This window comes from Ciconia boyciana, chromosome 9, assembly GCF_034638445.1.
Source record: "Ciconia boyciana chromosome 9, ASM3463844v1, whole genome shotgun sequence".
Lineage (NCBI taxonomy): Eukaryota > Metazoa > Chordata > Aves > Ciconiiformes > Ciconiidae > Ciconia > Ciconia boyciana.
The window spans coordinates 25,740,857-25,761,157 of record NC_132942.1 but is presented as its reverse complement, the minus strand read 5'-3'; the positions used below and the strand labels follow the sequence as shown (position 1 = coordinate 25,761,157).

Sequence of the window (20,301 nt, the reverse complement as noted above, 5' to 3'; positions counted from 1 at the left end):
TATTGCTCCTGAGATTGGATAAATTGTATGGCGAAGGGAATAAATCCACCAGACGTCAGTGCTGTGGTCTTGCCAAATAGCCTAAGAGCAGCTTTGAAGGAGCCAGCAAAAGGAAAGGCAGGGACCAAGTCAACACGTAACCAGCTGGCACAGCCAGGCTGAGCCTTCAGCAGCTTGACCATCCCACGTCGTTACATCTGCAGGGTCTTTTGAGTAGGTCCTGTTTGGAAAACAAAATCTGTACTTTCCTTGGAAAACTGAAATAAAATGTGTATTAATTTACTGTCTTGTGGATACTAAATACAGCTAATTAGGAACTTGTGTGAAGGGAAAGGCTAATTATAGCCAGGGTGTGCAGAAGTAGGAGGCTACACTTCGTTTCCAAGGTTGTTCTTTGCCTGCTAAGTGGACAGGGTGCAAAAGTACCATATGCCTCTTGATCCATAGGTGACCTCAGGGGGTGTGCTGTATAGCGCATGCATGGGCCAACAGTTACCTGCCCTTCACATCCGCGTGGCTGCATCAAGAAATAATGGGATTGTATTGCAGCAAGGAGATTTTCTAATAATGAGAAGAGGGAAGTCCTGTGATAAATTGTTTGGGAAGGGCCCATGGCAGGAGACCTTCAGGACCAGACAAGGCAAACATGAACTGAGAAGGGTCCAACACCGAGATTTATAAAAGGATGATTTTATAGCAAAAGACTTTTAAAACCCATGTGATGCCGTCATCATTTTTTTATCTGAACAGGTGCCTCATTTGTTTTTTTAGAGCCTTTCAGGAAGGCTGAGGGTCTTTCATATGTTAATGCTTTCATTTATCAACTATTTAAGTGTCTGTTCTCTTCAGGTTTCTTCTACTGATTATGTGCCAGGCAATCAGTTTTGGGTCTCTGCTTTTGAAGGGATTTAAGAGTCGGGGGGAGGGAAAGGAGCAAGAGGCAGGTCTGAGTGTTATTCTAATTATAAGAAAATATGTCTTGAAAGAAAACAGGCAATTATGAGCAACAAATTTAAATCAGGCACTTGGAGGTTACCGCACAACACATGCCTGGTTTTTAAAGGGGTGAGTGGGTGGAAGATAACCTCTCCGTCATCCCGGGATGAGGTTTGACAGGGGTGTTTCAGGTCATGGCAATGGGTTTGTTGTTGGGTTGGTTTTTTTTAACTGGAGGAAAAGTGTGGGTGAAACAGAATTGGCTTTGGTTTCCGTTTGAAAAGCCTCCTCAGTTTGGTGCCATCGCTCCGTGAGCATGCTTCGGCAGTGGTTGGAGTTAATAAAAATTGGAGAAGCCATCAATGTCCCCAGGCTTGGTAAATGTCAGCCAATTTGGCCAATCTCACTGAAAACCAGCACTGGAAAGCCTCGTTGCTCAGGCTGTAACGCTGGAAGGCAAAGGGAAGGTGCGGGGTTGTCATGGGGGAGGTCTCTGAGTCCGTGGGTGGCACAGACTCATTTATATTTTACATCCTGTGATCTTAACGAGCTAAATTGTGACCTTTAAAAATGCCAGAAAAGAAGCTTTGAGATTCTCAACAACATTGGAAAATCTCCTTTTTCAGTCATTTGATATGCACAGGAACACAGCCATGAGAGCCCAGCTTTAGGCATCAGTTTGCAGTGCCCAGTGAGGGATGCTCGACGCCAGTGTTGGCAAGTCCGAGCACTCAACGGCACCAAAATTCCAGCTGTGATTAACACAGGTTACACATCCCAAGGGTGTTTTCATTAATGTGTGCCAGAATTTGGGCAGATTTGGGGCAGGTGCATATGGATATAGAACGCTGGAAGAGCCGTGGCGGGGCTTTGAGCAGCCTGTGCCCTGATGTGTGCACCCGCTGTGCGTGGGAAGGTGCATTGCAGACACGTAAAAAGCCTGTGATGTGAAGAGAGGGGTGGGATTTGCGGCTTGGACCTCAGACAACTGACCAGAGGACCCAGCACTGGGCAATATTTCCCCACTTACCTGTGGCTAAAGCAAGTTGTCCTTTTCCTACCCCTTCCTTCTCTCATTTTTCAATGTCTCTGGCTCATGCCCCAGTTTGTCAAACGCGGACGCTTTCTGAGGCTCTCCTGAGTGCTGTCCCCTGCAGAAATCTAGAGGCCATCCTTTCAGTGAGGCTTTTACATTTGCTTCTCACTGCAGATGCATGCGGCCGCCCGTTTGCAGCAGCAGACGTCAAGGCCAGGCAGCTGGGGATCTAGCAAAGGGAGAGATGCCTTTTTTCACCCTCCTCTGCCTCTTTGGCAGCCACCATGCTCCTTCCTCAACCGAGGCTTGCCAGCAAAACACTCTGCAGCAGGGTAGTATCTGTGATGCCAAAGTCTTTCTAGCCTTGAACTAATGGACTAGCTGGATGGAAAAGAACAGGCTTGGAGATGCGCCCCTCCGAGAGCTTCTGGCACAAAGCAGCTTCATTGAGCAGCAATTATTATATTATCTCCGTAAATATTTTAACTTCTCAAGCAAAGCAAGGAGGAAATAACTCTTCAGGGTGGAATTAATAAGACCAAACCTCATTAAATCTCCCTAGGACAGACTGACAAATGTTTAAATAAGACGATGGGAAGGATTCCTTTGGAGCTGGTCTTCATAATGACTTATTTTTGCAATGCCAAATAAGACATTTGCTAGAGCTGAAAAGCCTCTGAGCACACACGTTTCAGACCCGGCTCCTGAGAGCAAATGTCACAGCTGGGTTGGCAAATGGCCAGAGTTAGTTAAGTGAAGGAAAAAAAACCCACCGTTGTTTTAATTTCAGAGCTATCATACTTACTGGCCTGACAAAAAGCATCAGATCTTCATGGACACCCCAATATTCCTTTGCACCAGCTGGCGTAGCTTTGTACCCAACATCCATCCATCCAGTGAATCTCGATGTAGGGAGTTAAGCTGATTTAAATGAACGTGGGAATCACTGGTATGATTTTTCCTAAAGCTGAACCAAGGTTATAGGCTGTAGTTAGGTAATAAAATCCCAACATTTAAGTACGCATATTCTCGCAGCCTTATATTCTAGCACCTGGAGCCAGTCTGTGTGATCAGACAGCACTCGGCATAGCCTGCGCCTTCGTGAATACAATTTTCCAAAAGGAGCAGGCTTCCGTGCTAGGGAGAGCGATCTGTTCACATGAGGCATGGGAAGGGTTGATCAGGAAATTTTTTGGTGGCATTTGCAGGAGACAGGCTAGAGAGTCCTGGAGAGCAGCAGAAAATGGAGGTAAATAGCAGCATGTTACCTCATTTATTTGACGTATGGATTGAAATGAAAAAGCAGTGGTGCACTTTTCGCACCTCTGGAAGGGAAACTGAGTGTGGGCTAAACAGCATGGAGCGGGTGTAAAATCAGTCGATGGGCTTGGAGCACCCATGGGGGATGTGGTACATGGTTTGGGTGACTATCAGAGGAGAAGAGGACAAGGCAGTGGTGTTGGAGATCTTGCTGGAAAGGGAAGTTAATGGGGAATTACTGTGTCTTTGCAGTGCAGTCATGCTTGGAGAAGCAGTGGGGTTCTCAGGGCACGGGGACCTGGGTGCGGCCTCCAGCTCCAGCCAGCCCCATGCTTACATCCAGCCCTCAAGCTGGGCAGGGCAAATCATGTCCCAGAAAACCAGCGCTCTTAATTAAAAGAATAATCCAATCAGCCACTCGAAGGAGCGCGCACAAGTCCATGTTCAGTGGTGGCAGCTCCCAGAGGCCTGCAGGTCTATATTAAATCCACGAGGAGGGACATAGCCCCCAGCCCACGGGAACAGCCACCCTCTGCCGAGGCAGCAGTCAGATCCCCAGCACCCCAGCACAATCAGATCCCCCAGCACAATCAGAGCAGGGCAGGGTGCGAGAGTTAATCAAAAGCTATCTGTAATTATAGCAGAGCCTGTTTGAGCACCTGATTAATATATTTACGCCTTCATTACGGGCAGGCTGCTGGTTGCAGGCAGGGGCATGCGTGGGGGGAGCAGCCGTGGAGGGGGGGAAAGAAAGAAATTGTTTCAGATCCCAAATGCAATTATATGTCTTCGCCAAGGAGATTTATCGATTTAATACACCCTCCTTAGCCAGAGTGTGGATAGTGGAAGATGTATTAAATGATAAAATAATTGCCTGGGCAAAGAGGTGGATTTGGTCCAGCGTGGGGCTCTTTCCAAAGCGTGCCGGCAGAGGAAGATGAACGGTGAGGTACCTTGACAGTGAATTTAATACACTGTCTATACAGACTTGTTCAGATGTGACATAAATGTCTGTGTGTATAATATGGTGCTTGGAAATAATACACATGGTGTATGTATAGTGTATATTGCACGTTCTGAGCAAGTTGTGAGTATTTTTCTAGGGAGAACAGAGATTGTCTGACTATCCAGGAATATTTGTGACTGCATTCAAATTTTTTTTCCCAATCCAAATCCTCAACAAATGTTTTCAAGTCACTCCCTTGGCTCTATTGCTGTTTGTCTCATGGCGGTGCCTGTGCCTCCCACGGAGGGGGCCTGGTGCTCCGCCAGCTGCCACATCCATGGTCCCAGGCTGCCTGTTCATCACTCTTCCTGCCTGCACGGAGTGAGGGAAAACTGGGCAGGACTTGTCAGGAGATGTCTGAGCTCGGCATGGTGGCACCAGTGTCCTGGTCCAAAAAGCCCAGCAGCAACCCCCTCCATAGCAGGCAAGGAAGCACAGCCAGCCCTGGGAGGCTGCGTGGTCTTGTGGCATGGCACCCACTGCTCCACTCCCTGGTAAAATAAGGCAAAATCCTGAAGGGAGGAGCGAGGGAGACATTGATCTTCGGTTTCCCCTGGCGAGGCAGAGACGGTCTCGAGGCAGCCCCAATGGGGACACTGCTCCATTACACTCATCATCCCGTGCTCATTTGTATGGGCGAGCAGTGCTGCACCAGCTGCACTTGGTTTCAGGGTGTTATGAATCTCACTGTTAACAGCCAGCAGGTGAGCAGTTTTTTCTAAGCCGGCTGACCTTGTTTTCAAACATCGCCAGGCCGTGGAGGAAGGAGATAACTCAGAGGCAATCACTCAGTGTTAAGGGTAGTGTTTCTGAGGCTTTGATGATCCCTGGCCAGGGAGATCCCCCCTCCTCCTGCCAGGTCTTCTGATGCATCTCCCCATATCCAGCACTGATGCTGGCTTTCCTACCTCTTGACCCAGCTGTTGGATAATGGTGATGCTGGTGGCGTGCACTGGGCTGTACTGGGGAGCTCTGGGGCTGCGGAGGGGAGCATGGTCCTGCTTGGAGAAAGGCTGAAAAGGTGGCAGGGTCCTGCATGTGCTGCCGAGTGCATCCCCCAAACCTGAGGAGCATCCCAGTGCTTGGTCCCCATGCAGATCTGCTGCAGCCCATAGAGTGCCCTGAGCCAGTACCGTCTCCGTTTGACCAGTGTCCTGGGACGGGCTGTGCTGGTGAAAGAACAACACGGCGCATCGATCCCTGCCCTCCTTACGTCTCCCTCCCTGCCACCCAACGGTGCTACAGCGAGCAGCTGCAGATCATTAATATGGCATGCTGCATAGCATTTTGCTTCAGCATCACCGTCTGGTGATGATCACCATGTCGTGCGCGTCCCCCAGAAACACCACAACTGACAGGGAGGGGAGCAAGTTTTTTGTGTTATTTACCAAGTTATAACCAATTTTATGGTGTTATAACCAATGGTTATTTACCATTAATGACCAATGTGGTCATTAACCACCGCACTAGTTGGATGCTCAAGAAGCCGTCAAGAAACTCATGCTCCCCTACCAAATCAGGGGTGAGAAATCAGCTCTGTGACCAGTTTCCCCAGAAGTGTTTTTCTTCAGCTCATTCTTCTTTTATGATTTAAAATAAGAGATAAAGGCCCTTGGGGTTCTTGTGGAGCCGCTCCGGTTGCCATGGAAATAACCCTCATTAATCACTTCACCATAAAACAAGAATAATTTGCTTTGGGGAGCTTGGGGTAGTCATGTTGTGCTGCTGCGTGCTCATATAACTGGTGGTGCTGGGACCACTCCAGTCTCACCCCTGAGTTTGGTCATTGCCGGAGGCATGCAGGGAGCCAGGAGTGTCCATCCCCATCTCATGGCACCAAAAAGTCGTGAGTCCTGGAGGAGTCCTGTGCCAGGAGGTGCCAGCACGCAGGGATGGGCTGCCTAGCAGGGGTTTGCCTGGGCCACTTGCTGTGCTGTCCCAGCAGGCACTGATGGGGTGGAAAGAGTCTGGGGAAAAAGTGATGCTAGTGAGTTTGGGTTTAGAGGAGCCTTTTTTTTCACCACAAGTTTTTTTTTTAGCTCTGATGCTGAGTGGTTAGCATCAGCCAGACCTGGTGTGGCCAGTGGCCTGGCTGGTCTGGTCTTGGTCTGGTTCGGCTGGGGTCAGACCAGTTGGGCTGGTGTTGGACTGGTTGGAGTGGTGTTGGGCCAATGTTGGACTGATTGGGCCAGTGCCAGACTGGTTGTGCCGGTGTCAGTCCAGTTGTGCCAGTGTCCCACCTCTGCCGGTGGTTGGCAGGAGGTGGAGGAGCAGGACCGTGCCATAAGCAGGGTAGAGCAAGGCTGTGCTGGGGAAGGGGTCCTGGGTACTTTAAGCAGATCAGTTGTGCTGCTAAAACATTTTATTAAGTGTTTTCTGCCTTGGGAGGGTTTGGATTCCCCCAGGAGCTTCTGTCACTAAAACAGCTCGTCCTGCTCCAGCAAAGCTCCCTGGGAGCAGCCTGCCTCCTGCTGAAGGCATTCCTGCTCTGCAGGCTGTCTCCATCCTGCCTCTGGCCCCAGATGGCCCCAAATGGCCAGAGCTTTCCTTTTCTCCCACTTCAGAAAAAAACCAAAACTAACGCTGAAATGTGCTGAGGCTCTTGTCTCACAGCGTGGGATGGGAGGGACCTGTGTGGGGACAGCCAGAGCTTTATGCTGCTGGCTTGAAGGCACCTTCAGGTTGCGGCTTCCCAGGGAGAGCCATGTTAATTGTCCCAAACCCCTTTTACTGTAGCGCTGGGTTGGCCATACTGTTGTGGGCTAAGGCACTAAATAACATGCTGAAGCTCTCGGAGTAGGGATCTCCAAAGCACAGGAGGGGCCACTTTTCATACCTGCACCCGCTGGCTCTCGCCCTGCAAGATCACGGTAAAGAGAGCAACTACGGGCTTTGGGTAATCGCCTCTTTACGTTGCTGATGTGCCTCACTGCCCACACTCCCTCCCATCACAGCCTCTATAAGTCTGTTCCGGGGTGATGGATGTTGGAGGGGCTATATGCTGGGCGACCCACAGATGCTGGAGGGCTATATGCTTCCCATGGTGTGGGACAGTACGTGCTCGTTCCTCCTGTGGCCCTTACGGTCGGGGACATGGAGGGGACCAGCTTGTGTGTGGGATGTTGGACGGATGCTGCACCAGCTGGGGCGCCTGACGGCACTGGGCGGTCAGCGCTGCGTCTCACCATGCTCACTGTCTGCCTTGGCAGGTGTACGAGAGTGGCAGCAACGTGGACCAGTTCGTGACCCGCTTCCTGCTGAAGGAGACGGCAAACCAGACCCAGTCGCTGCTGAGTTCCGTGGAGAGTGCCGTGGATGCCATTGACGAGCAAACCAACCCCGCCAGGTCTGCAGCACCTCCTGCCCTTCTCTCCCCTTCCCAGTTGATTTTGGTGCAGGGGGAGGGAGAGGAGGAGGATGCTTTTGCAGGGCGAGGGAAAATGCAGCAGACGGTGTGTGGGAGCGAAGGGGAGCCGGGCAAGTGGCTGCCTTTCTCTTTGCCTCCCTTCCCAGCTTCCTAAGAGCTCTCGGGGCTTTCCTCCGCCACTCTGTCCTGCCCTGTGCCTTACTATCCCACAGCTCTAAGGGTCCCTCCTGACCCCTTCACCCACGAGCAGTGCAGGGGGGGATGCAAACAAGGGGGCTGGGCAGCGCTGGGTGCATGGGGCTGCTTCTCTGAGCAAGGTCACTGTTCTCATCCAGGGCAAAACACAGGGTCACTATGTCTCTCGTGTGCTGGGTACAGCCACAGCAGGCAGCTTCATGTGCCGGGGATGCTGTCCCTCCTGCTGGGGCACCCAGCGGGTGAAATCATCCACAGAGGCGAAAGGTGCTTTGTGCACTACGGACACTACCGCCATCCTCGGGTCCCACATGAGGGGACCGTCCCCATCCCAGCAGCCTGGCACGTGCTGCTGAGCTTGGAGAAGACAGAGGAGACAGTTCCAAGATTTCTCAAGTGCTGCCAGGGCTAAAATATAAGGGGTACCCAGCAGCATAGCCCAGACCTCAGCACAGTCACTGGCTGTAACCAGGACAGGTTGCCATGGAAACCATTCATCAGATGCTCATGAAGCGAATCCCTCTCCTGCCATACCTGCAAACCAGGAGGCCACGGGATGCTTGGGGGGATGCCTTGGCTTCCCTAAGCTGCGGGCAGGCAGAGGGGGCCAAGGCACGCAGACCACAGAGAGTGAAAATCACCGCAGGGGCTGACGTGCCCGAATGCTTCACTGCAGCCAGGTCTTGGCATTTTCGGTTTTAACATCAGCAGCAGTTGCATCCTGGACAGGCAGCAGTGGGCTGGTCTCAGAGGAGCTGTTGCTGCCTGGGACACAGCGAGACCCTGGGCAGCTCTGGTGGCATCTCACCAGTTTTCCTAGGAGGAATGCTCTAGGGGCATCTCATCACCCCATTTTGGAAGGAAACGGATGGCCTGTGGCAAACCTTGTACAAAACGTGGAAAAAGTAAGAGCTCCTGGGAAACAATGAAAAGGAAACAAGCCCAATATCAGACGGAGCAATTAGAGACCATGAAAGACTTTGCTGGCTTTTATTTGCTCATGTGTGGGCCCAGTTCATAATGAGGAGTATTGTAGTTGTTTTCTCATGGTGATAATAGCCAAAAAAAACCCCCCAAAAAAACCTCACAAAAAATGATCTCATGCATCTGCAAAGAGGCAGCCTAAAAAGCACCAAAATAAAGGGCTGTAAAACAAAGTGTGAGAGCAGAGTGTCCAAGCCTGAGACACCTCATTAAATTGTGATTAAAAAGAAATCTCTGTTTGTTCTCGCCTAATTTCCTGCCTATTGACGGGGGATTATTCAGCGCTGGCAGTGGGATTATTGCACAGCCTGCAGCGATGGGGATGTTCCTGCCACCTTTATTGCTGTTCTTGCTTCTTTGTCTTCTTGGGGATGTTCTTCAGGAGCAGATCTGCTCATCGTGTTCCCATGTGCATGGTCAAGTCCACACTGGCTGATTTTGGGGGACAACAGCAGCCTGGACATTGCTCCCTTGGCACCAAAGGAGCCAGCCGAAATTGCTTGGGGTAGCCGGGAAGGGTAGAGAGGGCACCCGGCTGCTGCGCTTTGGAGGGAGCTGGGTGTCTGGGGAGGGACAAGAGGGCAGGAACGATGCTGGCTGGAGTTGTGCCCATCAGCTCCCCAGTGCTCAGCGTGTTGTCTCCAGCCAGGAGCTGCATGGCTGGCAAGAGATGCCAAGAGGAGCTGGGGCTCCTGGGCACCTCCATCAGTGGGCAGCTGGCATGGAGGTGCTCTTGCTGGAAGGAAACGCTGGAAACCCTTTGAGCGGCTCAGCCTCTCTGTGGCTCAGGCTTCCCATCGGTGGAGGAGGAAGGAAAGAGAGGGTCATCCTTCCCAAAACCCATTCCCATCTCACCGCACACGGATGGCAGCTGCAAACCCTTGTGGGGATGGCAGCTCTTAGCATCCTCTCTGGCTTGCAAATGAACAAGGGCCTGGAGGGGACCACCGAGATGCTGAGGCTGGATGGTCATTGATGTCTCAGGGGTACATGCATGCATGAGTGCAAACACGCGCCTTTTCTCCAAGAGGTGTTTGTCCAAGAGGCTCTCCAGATGAGCCAGGCCAAATGGGCTTTTTAGCCACAGAGGAAGAAGCAAGGTGGAGGAGATGCTATGGTGGATGTGTCTCCATTCTCCAGAATAACCACAGCTGCAGCCTCTTGGTGGGATGCATGGCCAGGCTGCCAGGCGGGCAGGATTTCCGTGCTCATGGGCGGCAGTTCAGGCATGGGCAGCCTGTGTGCTGCCCGTGTGACAGCAACTTTTCCCATGTGTTAGTCGCCAAAGTCATCCGACTGCAAAACCAGCCCCGCTAAGGTGCAGCCAGCTGTCTGGGCACAGCTTCCGGCACCCGAATGCCCAATGTTGTGGGTGTCTGCCTAGGTGAGAAAAAATCCCCAAGGGCTGCAGGAGATGCTGGGAGGGCTGCTGCGGTGTTTCATAAGCAGGGAAGAAAAGTGACAGCTGCTGGGAGCAGCCCACTGATGTTGCTCTGATTCTGACCAACCCCACACCGAGTGATGCTGAAGGATGGTATGAGAAGGAAGCCTGTGCTGCCTGGGCACGATGTGGGCACTGCTGCTCTCCAAGGGGTCTGGCATCGGCAGCAGAGCTGCCAAAAAAGATGCTCCAATGTCAGCTCCCTGGGGCCAGCTCACACCACGCTGTACATGCCCAGCTCTGCCCTCCCTGACGGCCTGTACGCTCTCTGGTTGCAGGCACTACCCCAGCAAGGCTGGCCATGGTCTGATGGACACCTGGTACGACAGCCCCGTGCCCAGCTACTCTCCCACCAGCCGGATGGTCCCCAGGGAGCATGGGAAGAGCTTCCAGACTGGTAAGCGATGGCTGCTTCCCAGCCACACTGGCAGGCAGGGGTGGCTTGGGGCGCTCGGGGAAGGGAGCTGCGGTCCCAGTGGCAGCACAGAGGCAATGCTCGACTTCCCCGGAGGGCAGCAGGGTTCTCGGGGGTGCCCGCAGGTGCCTCTCGCTCCATCACTGCCTCCTGGCTCCGCACAGGTTCCCCTGACACCAAGGCGGAGGGGCTGGAGGGGCAGATCAACAGGCTGGCCGAGCTGATCAGCAGGCTGGAGGACAAGGTAAGGGCCAGCGTTTCCACGCATAGGGCTGTCCCTTGGGTGTCCCCGCATGACCAAGGGGTGGCCATGCCCATCCCTGTGCTGTGGCGTGCATGGGCCACGGGTGGGAGCTGAGTTGCTGGTGGTGGTGGTGTTGGAGGATATTACGTCTCATGAGCTGATGGCAACTATTGAATGTGCAACTATTAAGTGTGAGTTTATTTAAACAAGAAAACAACATAAGGAAGAAGGCAGCATCTCTTGCTCCGTCTTGTCTCTTGTCTTACTCCATCTAGGGGCTGAAGGAGAAAATGTTGCAGTGCAGGAGATGTTTCTGAAATCCTCCCGGTTTGCACTTTCAGGGCAGAGGGGGACAGGAGAAAGGTGGTGCTGTACCTGGGGGCAGAGAGGTGCTGTGAAGGATGAGGGCAGAAAAATGTCAATCAGTCATGGTTGCCAGAGGAAATAAGAGTGTGCCCGGGGCTGGGAAGGCGTGAGTGGCTGCTGAGGAGGAATGCCCCTGCTCCTGCTGCCCCAGGGACAATTCAGGGACCTTGAAAAGGGGACAGCCATTTTGGGGCTGATGCGAGGACATTGTGTCAGGGATGTCGCCTGTGCTGGGAGCACAGGGAGCTTTTGCAGAGGGTCCTGTGGGAGGGCGTGAAGGTACTAATGGCTCTCAGAGCCGTCCCCTGCAGAGAAAGGGGCACAGCCCGTCATGCCAAGCGCTGGGGACAGAAACTCGCCAGCCTGGGAGGGACACGCAGCCTCAGCCTACCCCCCTGCTGCTTTTCCCCCTTTTCCCAGACTCTCTGGTTTGACCTGCACCAGCGGCTGTCGGACAGCGAGAGCACGGCTTGCACGGTGAGAGTGCCCGGCCACCACCCACGGGGTGCTGGGGTGTCCCTGCAGCATGGCATCAGACTTGGGAGTGGGTGGGGGGCATGGGGTGTCACCGTGTTTTTCGGGTCTTATATGCCACTGTGTTTCGGGGGGCCCGGCAGTACCTCCTCCTGGTGCGGGATGAGATGACGGTGTCGCACAAGCACCTGGGCGAGTTTTGCAGCTCCCTGAAGCAGTATCTGAAGAGCGTGGCCGGGGAGCGGGACTGCTTCCAGTGGGTACCACCGGCAGCCGCGCATCAGGGGGCCGGGGGGCTTGGGGGCCTGGGGGGGCAGGGGTGTCCAGCTGCCCTTGCAGCAAGGGGCACCCCACCAAGTGAAGGGCTGAGGCAAAACGGCCAGGATTTGGGGTGTAGTGATTCTCGGCCACCAAAACCCTTTTGCATGGGCTGGGGAGTGCTGGGGGGTGGGGTGGGGGGTGGGGGGTGGGAGGTCTCCCCACATGGGCTGCTGGGGCTGGGGGGGGAGGGATGCCCCATGGTCCTGGGCTCACCCCGCTCCCCGCTCCTGCCAGCATCACAGCAGTGAAGCTGCCTGACGGGGTCACCTTCATTGTCTATGAGTTCTGGGAGACTGAGGAGGACTGGAAGAGGTAGGAGAAGGGGGCACAAAAAGCTCATTTTTGGGTGGGGTGCTTGGGCGCAGAGGGGTGTTGGAGCTGCTGAACCCCAAGCTCTGTCCCATCTGATGGCAGGGGCGAGGATCTGTCCTGGGGCTGTCACTGTAAAGGGGACAGGGGGCTTGGGAGGTCTCTGTGCATCTCCCACCTGGGGATGCCTTTGGACATGGGGGATGGGAGGTCTCTTTCTTTGGCCTGAACCATGGCAGGGCGCTTTGCCCAAGGGGAGGGTGCGTGGGATTGCTGGCACCCAGCCCCTGCCAGAGCCAACGGGGTTGCAGGGGGCTGGGATGGTGAATCAGGGGGAGGCTGTCACCCTCTCTCCTGCCTGGGTGCAGGCACCTGCAGAGTGCCACCTGCAAGGGCTTCCAGCACGTCAAGGTGGACACACTGAGCCAGCCCGAGGCCGTCTCCAGCGTGGCTGTGCCAGGTAGGAGGGCGGCTGCTCTGCGGGGTGGGGGACAGGGACCCCCGGGCGTCCAGCACCACTCCCACTGTCGGGGAGCAGGGGTGGGCAGGGGGCACAGAGTGGGGGGCAGCACGGGCTGCGCTGGGTGGGGTGGGGGGTACGGGGTGATGCAGGGACGGGCAGGGGTGACCCTCTGGTGCCGTTCCCCTGCAGCCGCCTGGTGCACCCTGAGCCGAGAGTGACCGCCAGTGCCGGGGACCCTGCCAGCGCCCATCCCTGCTGCAGGGTGGCCGTGACCCCCTGCATGGCTGGGGGTTGGGAAGTGTCAGTGTGACCTGTCGGCAGTGAAGGAAACCCCCGTGTGTGTCCCCAGCCCCCAGAGGGTCTCGCCCCCAGCTACCCCATCACCTGGGTCACTTCTCCCTGGAGTGAGAGTGGTCTCCCTGGGGTGGTCTCTGGGGAGGGGGTGTGCACCCCCCTCGGGTCTGCCAGGGAGGGTCTGGCAGGGCTGGGGGGGCATCCCCCAGGCATGGGCAGGCAGGGAGTGGGGGAGGCAGGGTGCAGGCAGCCAGGCGATGGGGAGGGAGCAAGGCAGGGGTAGGGAGCCAGTGATAAGGAGGAGAGGTGGGAGTGTGAGGCTGGAGCTCCCCTTGGGGGGGTAAGTTGGGGGTCCCTGCTAGTCCCCAGGGCCACCTGGGGAGGGGGCTTTGGGGGTGAGGCTGTGCCCAGCGCAGTGTGTGTGCCTGCAGGGACAGAGACCTGAGCCCCTGGTGGGGGGGCGTCAGGGTGGTGGTGAAGGGTGGTATACCTGCTCCCGGGGTGCCCCTTAGTCCTGGGGGATGTGGGTGGTCCCGAGGGGTTTCCTTCACATGTGCGCGGTGGCAGCGGGTGCCTTGCAGGCGTGGGGGTGGCTGTCCCCCCCTCCTGGGGTCTGTATGTCTGTCTGTGTGTCTGTTTGTGTGTCTGTCTGTGCGTGGGCAGCGCTCGCTGCCTCTCCTGCCCCCACCCTGCCGTGCCCAGGGGTCCCTCAGGGTGCATGGCGCAGGGCCCTCACTGATACCCTGGTCCCATCTTTATTAGCTGCTGTACAACGGGGGCGGTGATGCCAAATAAAACCGCAATGGGCTCCAGCGGTGTAGCCGTGTCCGGGGCAGCTGTCCAGGGTGATGGGGCTGAGGGGACATGGTGGGGGGGTCATGGTGGGGAGCACGATGGGGGAGTCCGCGGCCCCTCAGCGCAGCAGCCCCAGCACGGCCAGGGCAGCGCTCTGCCCGCAGACGAAGGCACCCCCGAGCACGGAGAGGATGCCCCAGGCGATGAGAGCAGCCCTGTGGGGACACGAGCAGGGGTCTGGTGGGACAGAGCCCACCAGCCCACCAGAGCCCACCAGCCCACCAGCATGTTACCCAGTAACATGCCACCCGCCGGCCCCTGATCCCCTCAGGTGTGGGGCCCTCTGCAGGGTCTCAGCCTCCCCTGCCATGGTCCTCTGCATCGCTCCCTGCGAATGGCTGAAGACCTTCTGGCTCATCCCCCGTGCCCACTGCAACGACACACAAAACCTGGTCAAAAGCCTGGCAGCCACTACCATGAGACCATCCCTGGTTCTGCTTGCGCCCGGTGGCCCCACCGAGGGGCACAGACCCACATTGGCCCCCCATGCTCAGGCACGGCCGCTCCCACACACCCTCAGCCCCCACCCTATTGCTACATGCCCCCACCCCTGTCCCCTCCCCAGCTCCATCCCCAGCCCTGTGACGTGTGGATCTGCACCTCCCTGTCCCCCTTTCCCCAGGCACACAGCCCCCCATCTTGGCCAGACACTGAGTCCCCGGGATGTGGCACTCACCCCCAAACCCTGCTGCTGCTCCATCGTGGGGTCGTCCACACCATGCACCTTCCTGAACTTCTCCAGGCAGGCTGGGACTGTCCCCATCGCCCTGGCTCATGTGACGGCACTCCCGGGCTCACTCCCTGGCGGGTCTCCTCGAGGGACCTCTCCAAGTCCTTGTCTCCCACCTGGGTGCCCCTGCTCGCCTCCTGCCTTGGTGTCCCCTAGCACTTCAACACCCTGGGGGCACCCTCACTCCTGCCCAGCCAGCCATGGGCCCCCCACAGGGCACTCTCTTGGCCGAGACCCCAAGGTCCTGGGGTGCTCCCTCTGGCTGCCATGGGGGACAGGACCCCCTCACATCACCTCCGTCCTCACTCAGACTTTGCTGCTCCCCCACAGGCACTGCAGACACGCTTTGGCACACACTTACCCCAGAACTTCCCAGCACCATGCCAGGTCCCCCTGACATGGGCTGCTGCTGTGCCCCAGCCTCTCCAGCCAGGAGCGGTGATGGGGACACGCTGCCCCGGCACAACAGACACTGAGCACCTGACGGCTGCCCGCCTTGGGGCACCGTGCCCCTCTGAACACCAGCCCAGCCCCCACCAGGTGCCCCAGTGCCTCCAAACTCCATGGCTCTCCCTCCCCTACAGCCACTCTGCCTTGCAAGGGGTCTGGTACCCGGGCACCTCCCTGATACCCAGGCACACCCCTGATACCAGGGCACCACCCCATTGCCTGGGCACACCCCTGGTACCCAGGCACATCCCCAATGTCAAAGCACATCCCTCCATACCCACCATTCAGCCCCACTGCAGCCCCCATGTCCCACAGCAAGTGCTGCTGCTTTCAGTGCCTACAGGTGTCCCAAATCCCCCTCCTTGTGGGGCTCCCACCTTGGCCCTGGTGACCCCCAGGGACCCTGCCCAGGCCATGGGTCGTGGGATGCCGCACCCTTACCCGCCGCCGAGCCCGCAGACACTCACTTTTTGCGTGGCCCGAGGGTGTGGGTCCCAGTCATGCACACCAGGCACATCCCTGCCGCCAACACAGAGGCTCAGCCCCACCACCACGGCACCCCTCACCCAGGCCCCACCACAGTATCCCCCACAAGCATGGCCCTGCGTCCCCAAAATGGGGCCAGGACAGGCCACCCACCACTGCAGCCCCCCCATCCCCCCGCCCAGCAATGCTTTTGGCACCGGTGACCCCCTCCCTCCCACTGCTCACTCTTGCCTGGGAAGATGAAGATGAAGAAGGCGCTGATGCCCCCAATAAGCTCGATGACCTTGCCGATGTCCGGGACGAAGAGGGCGATGGCAAGTGTGGTGGCCATCCAGGCGACCGTCAGCACCACCCGACTCCGCTGCTCGTGCGCCTCGGGCACCGCTGTGGCCCTGCACTTGGGGGTTGCCCACACATCCCGCACCACCGACCTGGGGGGAGTGTGGGGGTGTCGGGGGGCTGACGGCACCCAGTGGAGTCGCACTGGCCAGGGGGACTCCCAGCTCGCCACCACCCCCTCACCTGCCCAGCAGCACCACGATGGGGTAGATGGTGATGATGGAGACGCCGAAGAGCAGGCGGGCGACAATGACAACCGGGTCATTCCCTGAGTAGGACATCAGGACGTCGGATGCCACGGCCTCGCCGAAGGTCAGGTAGCCATAGAGCCCTGCCGACGGAGAGGCAGGGGTGGGCGGCCAGGCCAGTGAGGAGGACGGAGGAGCCCCGAGGAGGATGGATGAGGGGGAACCCCCGGGGCAAGGAGGGGCTGAAGGGCTCCAGTGCTGGGGTTACCAGTGAGGGAGTAGATGAGCAGGCAGATGAGCATGGAGAGCACGGAGACAGTGACCCAGTGGGAGAAGCTCCGGTTGCGCATGCTGCTGTAGATGGCCACGCAGGCCTCGTGGCACTGCAAGGCACGGGGGGACGGTGCTGGGGCCCCATGCAGGAACAACCCCCACCCCCAGTGCCTTGCCTCCCACCCGTGGGTGCCCTGTTCTGCTCTCCCCTGGCCCCAGGGGCTTGTGTCCTGCCCCACAGCCACCTCTGGTGACAGCCATGGGTCCCTTCCCTGTACCCCCACCCCCCACCCCCGCCCGCAAGGGCAGGTGTCCCCATGGTCTGGCATGCTGCAGGAGGCTGCCAGCACCGCCCCAGCAGCCAGTGGGACAGTGGGGTCAGGCTGACCTACCTGGAAGCCGAAGCAGATGGTGGGGATGATGCTGAAGATGGAGGCCCAGGAGGAGGCCCTGTGGCATGGGGTGGGGAGGAAGCACAGAGCGAAGGGCGTGAGGCCCCCAGAGGCAGAGGGGACCTTGGTGGCATAAGCTTTGAAGCCTGGATGCCACCGCGGGAACCTCCCGCCCAGTGATTCTGGGAGAAGGAGGAATTGCTGGGGCGAAAGCTGGGGCTGGGGGCTGCCACCCACCGCCCTGCCAGCACTGTCCCCATGCCAGCTCTTCCCCCCCCACTCAGGGCCACTCCCTGCACGGCCTCCAGTCCTGCCCCATGCCAATGCTGATGCCACAGAGGATGGGGCAGGAGGGACGTGGGGCTGGCCCCTACTACCTGGAGGGCTGGGGGAGCTCAGGCAAGCCCAGGCTCTCTGCTTGCAGGTGGTATTTCAGGATGATGACCAGGGTGAGGTAGCAGGCAGCCAGCGTGCCCAGGATGCTGCCAGGGCATGGGAGAGCATCAGCACACAGACCCTTGGGAGCCGGGAGGGAGGGTGGTCCCATGGCCCCGCAGGGACCCGGGAGGAGGTGGCCTGGGGTACAGGGTGCCCAGGGGTGGGCCACCGTGGGGTAGCCCAGGTGGTACCTGGAGTACTTCTGGAAGCCGATCTCCTTGGGGACGGAGAGCGGGAAGATGACAAGGACACAGAGAGCCGAGAGGGTGAAGCGCTGATCTGCATACCAGGGGGGTGGCAGGGGGGGCCCACTCAGTGTCCCATTGGGGTACAGGGAGTCACACACTGTGGGGGGCAGCGGGGGGGGGGGTCAGCTGCGTCCCAAAAGGTGGTCCAAGGGGGTTGGGAGCATCACACCATGGCAGGGCCAGGGTCCCCCACATCCTTTGGTGTCCCAAGAAAACCCCAGGGCTGCCCCCAGCCCACATGGGACGACCTTCCCCTCACTCCCGGGAGCCGCCGGCCGCAAGCAAGCTCCAAATGCAGTGGGGGGAAACAACTCACGTTTCTCCAGCTGGTCACCCACCACCCTGAGGAGGGCCACGGAGATCATGAAGAGGTTGAGGAGGAAGCAGATCTCACAGAGCTTCCCCGCTGCTGCCCCGCACACTGCCCGGACGACCCCCTGGTAGGTGGGCTGGGCGCTGAGGGCCGCCGCATAGCCCAGCACCGCCAGCCCGCTCACCAGGAAGACCAGCGAGCCCTGCAGGGACAGGACCCGGCAAGAAGCACCACGCCAACCCTCCATCACCCCCCCAGACCCAGGGGGATGCAGCAGGGCCATGGCCAGAGACCAGGTTGCTGGCCGGGTTGCCTTGTGGCGCCAGGTAACACAGACCAGCAAAAGGATGGAGAAACAGCCCTACGTGATACTTTGGGTTTAGACTTGGACGTTTTGGGCATGTAGGGGACCAGCCACCAATTTTATTCTAGGTTGAGCTAAAAGCCAGCCAGAAGCGTGGCTTCGGATGGGAAGAGCTTCTCTAGGGCGGCAGCGGCTTTTGCACCCCTGCCCGGGCTGTTCTCGCTTTCAGCCTGGGGCGGGACACGGGCGCTGCGCGCCGTGTGGAGGGGAGGGTCCCCAGCAGCCCCCCAGACACCGGGGCAGGTGAACCCCACGCTCCCTTCGCCCCTTTCCCCAGGCCGGCAGGCGCCTCGGCTCCCTCTGGGGGTGCCGCTGCCCGCAGCCCCTCGCTCCCGTCCCCCACCCCGGATCGGCCCCCCCCGGCCCCCCTTACCAGCTCCACCAGGAGGGCGGGGGCGGCGCCGCCGGCCCTGCCGAAGGCCCAGGGGAAGCTCAGCAGCCCCGCGCCCAGCGCCGACTTCAGCATGATGAAGACGGCGCCGGCGGAGGAGAGCCCGGCGCTGCCCGCCGCCGCCGCCGGCAGCAGGGGCCGGCCCTCGCCCGCCGCCCGCTCCATTCCGTCGCCTCCTCGGCGGGGCTCTGGGCCGGGGCGGGCAGGGGGAGCGCACCCCCCCTCCGCCGGACCCCGCGGGGGCGGGCGCGGGGGAGCGCGGGGGCTCCGCGGACCCCCCGCCCCCGCGGGGAGTGGGAGGGGGGCACCGGGGGACGGGGCAGGAGCCACCGCGGCCGTGGGACCCACCCCCCCCGAGCTCACCCAAGGAAAGCCCCGTCCCGATCGCACCCCAGCGCGGGTGCGGGGGAGCGGACATCACCCCGAAGCCCCCGTGGACAGCGGGGGAGACCACGGTTCATGCAATCCCCCTGGCTCGGGACCAGCGGTCCACGTCCCACTGTCTGTGGGCATCCCCAAGTCTCAAAGAGCTAGTAGAGACCACAGGAAAACCAGCAGCCCCATCAGCTCCCAGCACGGGGCTCAGGCTGGGCAGGCTGGGGGCTCCCCGTTCCAGCTGCGTTCGCCCCATCCATGAAATTCCCACCACGACGCATTTTGGAGCATCCCAGGGCGGGGAGGGTGAGGGAAGGTGGCTGCAGCGGGTGCCCTTCAGACCATTTGGCTGGTGGGTGCTTCACCACACGTTGGGTGCAGGATGAGGCCAGCACTCCTCGGTGTCTCCACGGCAGCTAAAAGCCCACCGGGATGCTCCTGCACTCAGGAGACCTTTAGTGAGGAGCCACACCCATGCAGGGAAAGGGGGTGCTGGGATAACAGGATGGGGTGACTGGTGCTGCAGGGGACCCCCACTCCACAGGGATGAGGGGCCCATCCCCTACACGGGGGGGACACACAGCAGCTCTGTGCTGCTCCCAGCCCGTGCCACTGCTCCAGGGCTCAGTGCACAGGCCCCTGACTCCAGCTGACAGCCTCTAATGCATTTTTGATTTCCCAAATATGTGCCCTTCTGATCTCGGTAAGACAGATAAAGAGACTTTAATCAGCTGCTAGGAGGAATTATGGATGGCTAATTGTGCCTGCCACCTCCATTACATCTCTGCCGCCTACAGGGCTTATAACCATTTAGAAGGGCCCTTCCAGGCCTTCATTAGCTGCACACCAAAGGCTTTGGAAATAATTGGCCTCTATGATTTAGAAATTGGCCACTGGGCTGTAAAATACCAGCCACTGGGAAAGGCTCTTAATTCGGACTGGCACTTTGATACAGCTTGACTCTGGTTTCAAGGCTGCGGTGGAGCAGTAATCTCTCATTAGTGCTGCGATGAGAGGAGCGAGCCTCCTCATTAGCACTGACCAGAGCAGCGGCACCAAAGCTTTCCAGGCTCCTTCTGATGGGAACGCCTCAAATCAAAGGGACGCAGCCCACCTCCCACGCCAGTGCAGGAGCCCCAGGGCAGTTTCTCTGCTCAGTGGCTCTGGGCTCCCTCGCCTATATTTTTCCCCCTTTCTCCCATTTATCTGGGTGCTCCAGCCCCTGGGCTGCAAGCCGTAACCCAAGGGTCCCCATGGGTTTCCAGCTTTACCCGCTGCTATGTCTCCTTGGCAGGTGCCCTCCTCCCTTCTTTTTGATGGAAAAAGGGCTGCCAATATATTTTCCACA

General features: G+C 58.3%; 2 protein-coding genes across 2 annotated transcripts in view; one reads left to right on the top strand and one right to left on the bottom strand.

Moving 5' to 3' along the window:
- The window catches only part of NECAB2 (N-terminal EF-hand calcium binding protein 2), an 85,048-nt gene extending 71,917 nt beyond the window's left edge, over positions 1-13,131 (top strand). Inside the window, exons 6-13 of the mRNA XM_072872943.1 lie at positions 7,448-7,584; positions 10,504-10,622; positions 10,805-10,884; positions 11,671-11,727; positions 11,868-11,980; positions 12,280-12,357; positions 12,723-12,814; positions 13,007-13,131. Coding sequence (XP_072729044.1) covers positions 7,448-7,584; positions 10,504-10,622; positions 10,805-10,884; positions 11,671-11,727; positions 11,868-11,980; positions 12,280-12,357; positions 12,723-12,814; positions 13,007-13,035 — 705 coding nt within the window. The 3' untranslated portion in view covers positions 13,036-13,131. The remainder of the gene's footprint in view (positions 1-7,447; positions 7,585-10,503; positions 10,623-10,804; positions 10,885-11,670; positions 11,728-11,867; positions 11,981-12,279; positions 12,358-12,722; positions 12,815-13,006) is intronic.
- Positions 13,132-13,957: 826 nt separating this feature from the next.
- On the bottom strand, positions 13,958-18,743 carry SLC38A8 (solute carrier family 38 member 8). The gene is given in 11 exon segments (XM_072872812.1): positions 13,958-14,121; positions 15,614-15,665; positions 15,864-16,063; positions 16,155-16,336; positions 16,338-16,412; positions 16,414-16,542; positions 16,825-16,882; positions 17,202-17,306; positions 17,454-17,607; positions 17,827-18,025; positions 18,561-18,743. Coding segments are annotated over 11 exon segments (1,434 nt in total). The 3' UTR covers positions 13,958-14,024.
- Between the last annotated feature and the right edge of the window lie 1,558 nt (positions 18,744-20,301).